The sequence below is a fragment of the Physeter macrocephalus genome, chromosome 21 (assembly GCF_002837175.3).
Source record: "Physeter macrocephalus isolate SW-GA chromosome 21, ASM283717v5, whole genome shotgun sequence".
NCBI lineage: Eukaryota > Metazoa > Chordata > Mammalia > Artiodactyla > Physeteridae > Physeter > Physeter macrocephalus.
This window is the reverse complement of record NC_041234.1, coordinates 23999445-24011981: the sequence shown is the minus strand read 5'-3', so window position 1 is coordinate 24011981 and position 12537 is coordinate 23999445. Positions and strand designations below refer to the sequence as shown.

The following is a 12537-nucleotide window of genomic DNA, read 5'->3' as shown; positions in this document are numbered from 1 at the left end:
ATCTCTGGCATCCAGCACAAACTTTAGACTATGTTTAAAGAAACATGAGTACTGGCTAACAAATTTATGACACAGGAAAGACTTAACAACTCTGTCCAAGACTTGTGACCATATACTTAAGTATTACATGTCCTAAAAGTGGGAACTGGAGAGGAAAAGGAATAAAGTTGACATTTATTTGGGAAAAAAACATTAAAACCTGACTTGCTCACTTCTCTAAAATAGCAGAGGGAGAGGATGAAAGGGGGGAAGGGGGGAGGGAGGGAAAGTACACCAGCGCACACGCACACACACACGCAGCTCTTTCCTATCATACCTGTAATAGAGAGAATACGTAATCTATAATAGCTGGATGATAAGAACTTAACCACAAATGACAAACATAAGTACTCTACAATAACAGTACTTTTGCCTAAAAACTTATCCATACAGAATTCTACACAAACATGTGCCAACTGTAAGCAGCAAGTTTGTGATTCACATGCATGCACCTCAGCTACAAATTCACCTCTAAGTGCTGTTTGAGCTGCATATCACAAGTTTTAATGTTTGTCTTATTTGGTGTAATATGTCCCAGTATAAAATTGCATACAATAGAAGGCTGAAAATTAATTATCTAAACTTACATTTCAAGAAATGAGAAAAAGAGCAGCAATCCAAACCCAAAAGAAGTAAAGCGAACAAGAAATAAGAGTTAAAAGCATGTTAAGTGGGAAGGGCGGAGAGAGTTAAAGCCAAAAATTAGTTTGGGGGAAGGTTTGATGAAATTGATAAATCCTTTAGGAAAGAGTAATCAGGAGAGAGAACACAAATTAGCAGTATCAGAGATGAAAAAGGAGATGTTACCACAGACCCTAAGACATTAAAAAGATAATAAAAAAGGATATTATAAAGTTTTACTCCAATAATTTGACAATCTAGATGAAGTGGACAAATTCCTTGTAAAATACATTACCAAAAGCCACCAGAAAAAAAAAAATCAGAAAATTCCCCTATTTAAAAAAAAAGTTGGATCTGCAATTACAACCTTTCCACAAATAAAGCCCCAGGCCAGATGGTTTCACCAGTAAAATGTAAATAATTAATGAAGAAATAACTGAAGTCTTACACAAATTCATCCAGAGAATAGAAGAAGAAAGAATGAGTTTTGAGGCCAGCATAAAAATCTAGATACCAAAATCTATTTTAAGCTCTTTGCAAACATTATTTCATTTGATCCTCTTAATGATCCTACAAAGTAGTTATACTACTGTTATGCTTATTTATAGCTAAAAAACTGAGGCGTAAAGGTCATATAATTTACCCAAAGTCATAAAGCTAGCATGGTGCAAAGCTAAAATTTGAACACAAGCAATATGACTTGAGTCCATACTCTAACCATAGGCTACATCAAATGATTTAATGCTTTGCTCTGGAACTGACACAGGGCTTAAATACTTGATTTTAATGATTACTGATAGTATAAGACACCAGGAAAAAAAAAGGGGGGGGGAACCTGCATACCCAAGCATCACCATCTACAGGACTTGAGTTTCTTGTTACTGTGTAAGACCTATGTTTATATTTCTTAAAATAACAGTTTTATGGTTACTTCACAAATTATTCAGAACATGCTCCATTATTTAATATCCCATAATAGACACACCAATGTAGCTTTAACTAGTATCTTAAACGTCCTACCTGATTCTGTTGGAGGGGGGGTTGAGACTGTCCATCAGGAGCCTGGCCCTGGCTGTCATTCCCTCCTACTGGAGAGCCACGAGTCGTGGCTGTCATACTCGACACAGGGCAGATCTTTGCAATTTTGTCTGCTTATGTAGTTGTCTTGAAAAAAGAAATTATAGTCCACTTATAGAAGATGAAGTACCAGCATTTGTCAGTCTTAAAAAGCTCCAATTCAAGAATAAACCATCTTGCAGAGACCATTGCATAACCTACAAGTAGAAGAAAAAAGCACATTGTTTGAGACATAAAAAACATGAACTAAGGAACTGTTCGAATTTAATATTACCAGTGAATCTAGTCAGGAGAAAGTGGCTATATAAATGAGAGAGAGGACAAAGCTGAAAAGCTCAAGTTTCATTAATACTATATTTAACTTAATAAACTGATAACAGTACATCAGTAGTTATGTCAAGAAAACATACAAGTATAGCCTTACAATATTTCAGTTTCTTCCTGAGATTCCAAAGACATTATCAAAGTATTCACTTAGCTGTCATTTCGATTCAATTATGGAGTGGCAAAACTGTCTTCAATTTGCTAATGCCTTGAATATACACATTCCTACAATGTATTTAAGACATAAACCAAGTACTAAAATCTGATTGTTAACTGTATACTCCTCCTCCAATACGACCTGTTTGTCAAATGACCTTGACTCTCCCCTTTTGGGAAGGTTTTGGCCACAGGCACTCCCAGAGCCGTGACAGGGCTACAGACCCAAACTGTTTAACAATGGAATTCCTCTTTGCAGAAATCTAGCAAAGGTGTATAGAGGAATACCACCAAACCTTCAATTCTATATTCTTAGCTGTGTAGTAAAATCATCCAAAGTGCTTTTAAAAACACCGACGTCCAAACCCCTCTCCAGATTGAATAAATTACAATATTCGGGAGTTAAGCCTAGGCATCAGTACTTTTCAAAAAATCTCCCCCATGACTGATTCTAATGTACCACGAGATTGAGAACCTCAGCTGACTGATTTATAGATATCTGGTTATAAGGCAACCACACTTCCATTTAGTCCATGGTATTTACTTCAAGCTTAAAGATAATCACTTAACCCAGAGATGGCGTTCTAACAAGATTTTGTTTCACTTATCAAATTGGCATAATAAAAAGCTTAAGACTGATAACATCAGGTATTGGGGAGGCTAAAAACAGAAAGATCTTTAATACATAAAGTGGAAAAACAATTAAAAGATAACATGGTTTAACAGCCTCCCTTTCACTTTTGTTTTCCATTTTTATACAACCTACATACACTAACAAAAATTTTTATGTGAAGTAGACAATTTTAAAACCCAGAAAAACCCACCTATCATTTTCTTCAGCCACTTTGGGTTGGCTGGCAAATTGTTTAATTTTTTTTTTTCTTACCACTCAAAATATCAGCTAACCAATTCAACTTCATTCTCTCTACTTCAAAATTGCTCCAATCTCTTTTGATCCCACTGCTCATGATCCCCATTGAATGATGCTCCCTCAATCTTTTCCCCGAAACCTTGTTCTTAGCCTATAAATATGCTTGAATCTTTGTTACTGAAATGAAAAATCACCAACCTCTGTCCTTCCCTTTCCCCCCAAATCTTAAAAAGAATGCCTCTGCTTCTCCCTTCCCTTTCACTTCTTCCACTCTCTCTCATCATCTAGCTGTATCTAAGCTATCAAAACTGTTTTAAGCCACTGGGTCTTAACTGAGGTCTATGGATGGGTTTGAGGATTAACTCCCCTAAAATTACATGCAAAGCTTTGTAAATATGTACATTTGGGGGTCGGGGAGGTCTGGTTCACAGACCATCAATGCTCTACTAATTGACAATTAACTGATAATCAAATGACTGCCCCTTGCCGTTCACCCTGTTTGCCCTCTTCTCAGTGTTAGCCACAACTGGCTGCCACTACCCCCACCTCCCTTCTTGAAGCTCTGAGCTTTCTTGGCTTATACAATCCTGGACTCAAATTTCCTTTCCTTTCTACTTCTTTTCAAAGGGGAGGGTAGAGAATAGTAGGTAATAGTGATGTCAGTGACAAATACAGTTTTCGACACTGAAACAGAGGTGAAAACATCCACTAGACAATTGACTCTATAAGTCAGGAATTGAAGGAGAACTTGGGGGTCTTGAACAGAACACTAATGTTCACAAGAGTGGGAGACGGAATCATTAGCATCATCTGGGAGCCCCCCGAATACACACCTCCTTCTGAAAGTGAGGGGGGTCAAAATCTTGGGGGGTGGGAAGAAATAGCATAATATATTCCCAAGTGTCGGGCAAGCTGAGGAGGGGGGACGAACCCCGAGGCACACCAAAATTAAAGTGGTGTTTTTAAGGTAAATCCTTACACTTTACATAGAATGTGGCATTTTCCTATAAATTAGAAAACCACAGCTCTAAGAAGTGACTTGACCAAAGCACAGATAGTTAGTAAGTCTAAAAAGTTAATTCTATTACTTTGTCCACTAAACCAATGCTATCGCTCTTCAAAAACTATTTCCGGGAAGCAACCCAAGGATGAATGGATAAACAACATTTGGTATATACATACAATGTAATAGTATTTAGTGTTAAAAAGGAAGGAAATTCTGACTTGGATGAACCTTGAGGATGTAATGCTAAGTGAAATAAACCAGTCACAAAGGGGCAAATATTCCATGACTCCACTTATATGAGGTACCTACAGTCAGAGAAGGAAAGTAGAAGGGTGGTTACCAGGAGTTGGGAAGAGCAGGAATTGGGGAATTATTGTTTAATGGGTACAGAGTTGCAGTTTGGGAAGATGAAAAGTTCTGGAGATGGATGGTGGTGATGGTTGCACAATGTTAATGCACTTAATGCCACTGAACTACACTTAATAATGGTTAAATGTGTAAATTGTTTATATATTTTTCCCACAATAAAAAACATACACACACACGGCACTAACTGCTCTCTTGCTTTGCACTCCTTTAACATTAGATTTGAGTTAAAACATCTTAAAATTATATTCTCGTGTTGTTTTGTTTATGCTCAACATTGTTCCATCTATATGCATCCCAATAACTCCATCCATAGACAAATCAAAAATATCTGGCAAAAGTCAGAGGACAAATTATTCTAGACAAAAGCATTCTGTGGATAACTAAGGGACTGTCCCTTTCAACAAAATAACATTAAAGTAAGTGGAAAAGGTGGCAGTCTGAAAGAAACCTCTCCCCAAACAAAATACCTTTCTCTCAGACCACAGAACTAAATCACCTTCTTCTTGCAAAGTATTCCATTGGCAAAGCCTCAAGCTGCTTGCCATCCCTATCCCTTATATACTCTCACCTTTCTGTCTCTTGGTTTCTCAGTTTCTTCTACCTCTAAGTTCTCCATATTTCTAGATTTCCAACGCTGCTGGGCAGGTACAGCAGGTCTCAGCATAGCATACTCTGCTCTATTCTGCTGTTTTTAACAGCCATCTCTCTACCATCACATAAGAATTGGATACTTTTTCCTTAATGTGCTAGGCTGAGAGATTAAGAGCAAGACAGAGGAATGGAGCAAATAAAAATAACTTCTGGGGCTTCCCTGGTGGCGCAGTGGTTGAGAGTCCGCCTGCCGATGCAGGGGACACGGGTTCGTGCCCCGGTTCGGGAAGATCCCACATGCCGCGGAGCGGCTGGGCCCGTGAGCCACGGCCGCTGAGCCTGCGCGTCCGGAGCCTGTGCTCCGCAACGGGAGAGGCCACAGCAGTGAGAGGCCCGCGTACCAGAAAAAACAAACAAACAAACAAACAAAATTTCTGGATTCAAACATAACTCTTGTTCAAAATCCCACCTCTACCACTTACAAGCTGCCCTATCTGTTTTTTGTGTGTGTGTGTGGTACGCGGGCCTCTCACTGCTGTGGCCTCTCCCGTTGCGGAGCACAGGCTCCGGACGCGCAGGCTCAGCGGCCATGGCTCACGGGCCCAGCCGCTCCGCGGCATGTGGGATCTTCCCGAACCGGGGCACGAACCCGTGTCCCCTGCATCGGCAGGCGGACTCTCAACCACTGCGCCACCAGGGAAGCCCAAGCTGCCCTATCTTAAAGGCCAGTAACAACTACTCTCACTAATTTTCCAGGTCTTTAAAACTGAAACAATGCTACCCACAAAAATGCCATGAGGGGACTTCCCTGGCAGTCCAGTGGTTAAGCCCCCAAGCTCCCAATGCATGGGGCACGGGTTCGCTCCCTTGCTGGGGAACTAAGATCCCACGTGCCGCACAGTGCAGCCAAAAAACAAAAACAGAAGTTAAAATGGTAAATTTTACATTATGTACATTTTACCACCCAAAAAAGGGGAGAACAGATAACAAGTGTTGGCGGGGATGTGGAGAAAGTGGGACCTTCATACACTGTTAGCAAGAATGCAAAATGGTACAGCCCCTTTGAAAAACAGTTTGGCAATTTCTCAAAAAGTTAAACAAAGAATTAACAAATGACCCAGTCATTCCACTCCTATGTATATATTCAAGAGAAATAACATGCATCCACACCAAAAACATGTACACAAATGTTTATAGCAGCACTAATCATACCAGCCAAAATGTGGAAACAACCCAAATGTCCATCAACCAACGAATGAACAAAATGTGGTGTATCCATACAAAAGAATATTTTTGTCATAAAAAGAAATACAGTTCTGATACATGCTACAACATGGATAAGCCTTGAAAACACCATGCTAAGTGAATTAAACCAGATACAAAAGGACAAATACTGTATGGTTCCACTTATATGAATATCTAGAATAGGCAAATTCATAGACAGAAAGTAGAGGTTACCAGGGGCTGGGGGAAAAGGAAGATGAAGAATTACTGGATAACGGTTACAAAATTTCTGCTTGGGGTGATGAACAAGTTTTGGAAATAGTTGTGATGGTTGTACAACATTGTGAATGTAAATAATGCCACTGAATTGTACACTTAAAATGGTTAAAGTAGCAAGTTTTGTGATATATATATATTTCAACACAATTTTTAAAAATTATTGATAGGACAAAAAACATTGAATTGTACACTTTAAATGGATGAATTGTATGGTATGTGAATGTCTCAATAAATCTGTTAAAAGAATATTAACAAAAAACATAGTGGAAAAAATGATTAAAAGGAATTAAAATACATTAGAAAACATTCACTTAAGGCAAAAGAAATCAGTAAAGGAAGAAGGAACAAAACAGCCATAAGATATAGAAAACAAAGTAAAATGGCAAATGTAAATCCACCTATATCAATAATGACATTAAATGTGAATGGCTCATAAAATCCAATCAAAACACAGAGATAGACTGGATTTAAAAAGAAAGATCCAGGGACTTCCCTGGTGGTCTAGTGGGTAAGGCTCTGCATTCCCAATGCAGGGGGGGCCTGGGTTCAACCCCTGGTGGGGGAACTAGATCCCGCATGCATGCCACAACTAAGAGTCCGCATGCCACAACTAAAAGAAGATCCCGCGTGCCACAACTAAGACCCAGTGTAGCCAAAATAAATAAATTAAAAAGAAAGGAAAAGAAAAAAAGAAAGATCCAACCACATGCTGTCAATTGGAGACAGATTTTGGATTCAAGGATATAAACTGGTTGAAAGTAAAAGGATGGAAAAATATCCATCATGCAAAACAGCAACCATAAGAAAGCTGGAGTGGCTATATGTTTATCAGAAAAAAAAAGACCGTAAGACAAAAAAATATTACTAAAGATAAAGAGGAACATTTTACAATAATAAAAGGGTCCATTCATCAAGAAAATATGACAATCATATATGCAACCTAACAGAGCCTCAAAACATATGAAGCAAAAAATGACAGAGGAGTGAGAAACAGACAATCCAACAATAATAGTTAAAAGATTTCAGGGCCTTCCCTGGCTGTCCAGTGGTTAAGACTCTGCACTCCCACTGCAGGGGGCGCGGGTTCGATCCCTGGTTGGGGAACTAAGATCCCACATGCTGCACACGGTGCGGGCCAAAAAAAAAAGAGAAGACTTCAACTCTCCACTTTCAATAATGGATAGAACTAAGCAGAAGATCACCAAGTAAACAGAAAACTTTAACAACTATACACCAACTAGATCATAAAGAAATCTACAGAACACTCTACCCAACAGCAAGAATATACAGTCTTCTTGAGTACACATGAACATCCTCCAGGACTGACCATATGCTAGGCTGTAAATTAAGTCTCAATAAACTTAAGGGATTGAAAGTTAAGTATATTCTTTGAACACAGTGGAATGAAATTAGAATTCATCCAAAGGATATTTCACAAGCATGTGAAAATTAAATAGATTTATTTTGCCATGGTAATCATTTAAATCACTTACTAGCTCCTCAGCTGATTTTCCTGGTATAAAATCCTGCCATCTACAAATAATAAAAATTCTGAATTCTCCTTAAAGATAAAACTAAGGTAAGATGTTGTCACTGAAATATACCGTAACACTATTTCTTTTCTTGCTTAATGTTAAAAACTTCGGCACACAAAAAGGTTAGACTAAAACAGCTGCACAGCACTTAAGAAACAAAACAAGTCCTCACAATCACTATTTTTTAAAACTGTCCAGCCCTACAAACAACAGGCATCCAAACATATTCACCCAAAACATCAATGAAAACTTAGGAAGTGATGGAAACATCAATAGTCATAAGCACAATCTATATTTTATCTATTTCAAATCAATGATATGAAGAGATAGGGAGGGGAAGAGAGAAATGAGAAAAACGGTATAGAATTACAGTAGAAAAAGAACGAACCAAAAAGGAAATGAGAGAAGCAATGAGGAGTGACAAACAGTTAACATCTATTGAGCAGTCACCATGTGCCAGGTATTATTTAAAAGTTTTGATCTATTAACTCAATACTCAATCTCAAGAGGTAAGTACTCATTATTACCATTTTACAGACAAAAAACTGAGGTACATAAAGATAATCTGACTAAAATGAAATAACTAATAGGGGACAAAGCTAGCAAATCAAATTTCAAATCTAGATACCTTGGTACCAACAGTTCTGCTTATCCCCTTGCTATGCTACATTGCTCTTTCTATTTCAGTGCTGTAGGAGGAGAGACCATAGAGGGGAGAAACAGAGGTAGTTCATCAATCCTATTAAGTGTGTTAGTCAACCACTCTTGTTAAAGATCTCAAACTTATTTTGCCAGAAGCAGTGTGGTATACAAAAGCAATTTTCTAACCAGAAATATATGAACTTAAATTTCTACTCTAGTACTTAACTGTGTGACCTTAGGCAAAGTTCCCTCTTTGGGACTTAGTCTCCTCACCTGAGGATACAAGGCTATGGTTGTTGATGATTAAATGAGGTAATGATTATCTTTAAATGTCAGACAGAGCTGTCCAGTTAAGTATTAGTTCTCTTTCCTCTCAAATAACATTCCACTGGAGGGGAGACACTTTAAAGACAACTATTTGTAATTTAGTACTGAGGATGGAACATGTGTGAGGGTTTTGGAGTGAAAAATGACTTGGTAAATATGAAGTCTGTTCTGCTACAAAACATGTACAGGCATACCTTGGAGATACTGTGGGTTCAGTTCCCGACCACCACAATAAAGCAAATATCACAAAGCGAGTCACACGAAGTTTTTGGTTTCCCAGTACACATAAAAATTATGTTTAAAGTATACTGTAGTCTATTAAGTGTGCAACAGCATCATGTCTAAAAACACAATGTACATATACCTTAATTCAAAAATACTGCTAAAAATGCTAACCATCACCTTAGCCTTCAGCAAGTCATAATCTTCTTGCAACAGTAACAAAGATCACTGATCACAGATAACTGTAACAAATATAATAATGAAAAAGCTTCAAATACTGTGAGAATTGCCAAAGTGTGGCAGAGACACAAAGTGAGCAAATGATGTTGGAAAAATGGCACCAACAGACTTGCTCGATGCAAGGTGGCCACAAACCTTCAATTTGCAAAAAACACATTATCTGCCAAGAGCATTAAGAGAAACGCGATAAAGTAAGGTATACCTGTAGTTTTGTAATGGTATTTAGCTCACTGGCAAACAAACAAAAAAATGGCTAGCTCACTGACCAGTAAACACACCTGCAAATCATGTTACTTCATAAGCAATTTCCCCCTCAACACATTAATGTTTTGCACCAAGTAACAGCAGCTGAATGCAGTATGAGGGTTGGGGATAAAGGTCTGGACCAGATAGCCATCACCCTACATTTTTCTTGGCTCAGTCTGGCCGCATGCTCTGTCTTGTAAGTATGTATACTGTTCCTCCTAACCTCTGTGCATTTTAATTTTATTTCAGCCTTGCGTCCCTAACTCAGTAACCTCAACCATTCCCTATATGGAAAGGTTCTATTAGGTTACCTTAAAAAAGAAAAAGAAAAAAAAAAAAGTCCTACATTTACCATAGTTTGTCAGGAGTTTAGGATCTTTTAAACTGTGCTGTTTATTTTATTGAAATTCTTATTGTTTTTGTTAGTGCTCTAATTACAAAGTTACATAGCTTCTGAGTGATCAGTTTGCTCTCAATCCTGTTTCCCCCATAAGCCCTGTTACTTTCTGGTGCATGATTTTTGCAGAACATGAGGTTTTTCAGCAATTGCAATATAACAGATATACCTATAACAGATCATACTTAATCTCCAAGTATCTTCTTCTCTCCTTCAAGGTGGCTAATACCTTCAGAGATTGCTGGGAAGCTTTAATGGAAGAATGTATGTGAAGTGCCACGTACACAGAAGTCACACAACAAATAGTAGATGTTCTAACAAGTGCTGGTTACTTCTCCCTTGAAATGCTAATTAGATTACTATGTACGTTTGACAATTCTTATTCCCAGGCACCCTATGAATATGATCTCCAAATCAGTCCAGAGAAAAAGCATTCTCCCAATTATAAATTACCACGATTCTAAGCTCCTGACATACATATTATACTTGCACAGGTTGAACTTTAAAATGAACAGCCTCAATAGTTTTATTATTATAGCTGCTTTTATTATTCTGTTACATTAACACAGAATCCTACCATATCTCAAAAGTTTGCCCTACTTTTTAAAAAGTTACAACTCAAATCTTACCATCTGTAAGACAATTTCACAGCACAGCGTTTGTATCAGAATTTGTGCTGGCTCTAAAGAAAACGTGACAATAGGAAGACTAAACAAACCAGTAGGGACTTCCCTGGTGGCGCAGTGGTTAAGAATCCGCCTGCCAATGCAGGGGACACGGGTTCGAGCCCTGCTCCGGGAAGATTCCACATGCCGTGGAGCAACTAATAAGCCCGTGCACCACAACTACTGAGCCTGCACTCTAGAGCCCGCGAGCCACAACTACTGAAGCCTGCGCGCCTAGAGCCCATGCTCCGCAACGAGAAGCCACAGCAATGAGAAGCCCGCGCACCGCAACAAAGAGTAGCCCGCGCTCGCCGCAACTAGAGAAAGCCCGTGCACAGCAACGAAGACCCAACGCAGCCAAAAATAAATAAATTTTGAAAATAAACCGTGAGCCATGGCCGCTGAGCCTGTGCTCCGCAACGGGAGAGGCCACAACAGTGAGAGGCCCGCGTACCACAAAAAAAAAAAAAAAAAAAAAAAGGACAAATGAACCACCCTTTTAGGTAGAAATATAAGTATATTTTTCATTCAATAAATAGAGAAATAACCTGGTAAATATGGAATTGGAGTCCTGGCTCCAGTCATATGACTCCAAGCACCAGGTTTCTATCAACAATATACTAAGCTGGCTCAGGTCTGCCAAATCTGGTTCTACCTTAACAGCATTTTTAAAAATTAAATTACTATTTTAATGCTGCTTAAATATGTGCATAAATGAAATCAGAATTCAACTCCTTATGCTTATTGCTCTTCTACAAAACAAATTTGCAAACTAAATACAAACAAAACTATTAATATTAATAATATGTGACAGATGGGAGCATACTGCTGACTGCTAAGGCATAGGTTCCTTTGAGTTTTGCACGGCTATCCTACTACTATCATGTACCATGTGGGAAACACAGCTTTCCTACTTGAATTCCTACATCACTCTGTACACATGGTTTGCCATGACATCATTTTTCCTTCACACCAACACATCATTTATGTGTTAAGTCTGCTTCTGTTGCTCTCATCTGACAAATTAAATTGTACAACAGCATCAACATGTTAAAAGCACAAAGCTAACATCAGTGGCTGAAATGGTGTGGCGGTTCCTGATTATGAGACAATCATCCAGGTACTCAAAAACACATGTACTAACGTTTAAGAATATCATAAAAATGAAGACTTGTTTTAAAAACAAAATACTTGTTCTAACTTGAGCACAAAAAGGGCACCAAGGAGATACTTTGAAGGCTAGAACCTTGCAGGGAATCAGGGAGAGGTGTCCAAAGACTATTAAGATTTGGAAATTAACTGCTCCAATTGTAGGAAATTCTACATTTAAATCTTCCCTTTAAAGGTTTTTGGTTACAACACTGTGAAGCTCACTGCTATCAGCAAGAAGGTCTCTCTTTTACTGAGTCTAAAGTCTATTTCCCTTGTCACTGATATCTATAGCTTATAGTTCTGCCCACAGAAACAAAAGTTAATATTCACCACTTTCGGACTTCCCTGGTGGCGCAGTGGTTGAGAGTCCGCCTGCCGATGCAGGGGATACGGGTTCGTGCCCCAGTCCGGGAGGACCCCACGTGCCACGGAGCGGCTGGGCCCGTGAGCCATGGCCGCTGAGCCTGCGCGTCCGGAGCCGGGCTCCCCTGGTGGCGCAGCGGTTGAGAGCCCGCCTGCCGCTGCAGGGGACGCGGGTTCGTGCCCCAGTCCGG

At 39.0% G+C, this 12537-nt stretch overlaps 1 protein-coding gene across 4 annotated transcripts in view; it reads right to left on the bottom strand.

Moving 5' to 3' along the window:
• Nucleotides 1–12537, bottom strand: part of USP9X (ubiquitin specific peptidase 9 X-linked) — a 123857-nt gene that overhangs the window by 90902 nt on the left and 20418 nt on the right. For all 4 annotated transcript variants that reach the window (XM_024116453.3, XM_055081857.1, XM_024116451.3 and 1 more), the window contains one exon: nucleotides 1681–1934. In XM_024116453.3, coding sequence (XP_023972221.1) covers nucleotides 1681–1776 — 96 coding nt within the window. In that variant the 5' untranslated portion in view covers nucleotides 1777–1934. The remainder of the gene's footprint in view (nucleotides 1–1680; nucleotides 1935–12537) is intronic.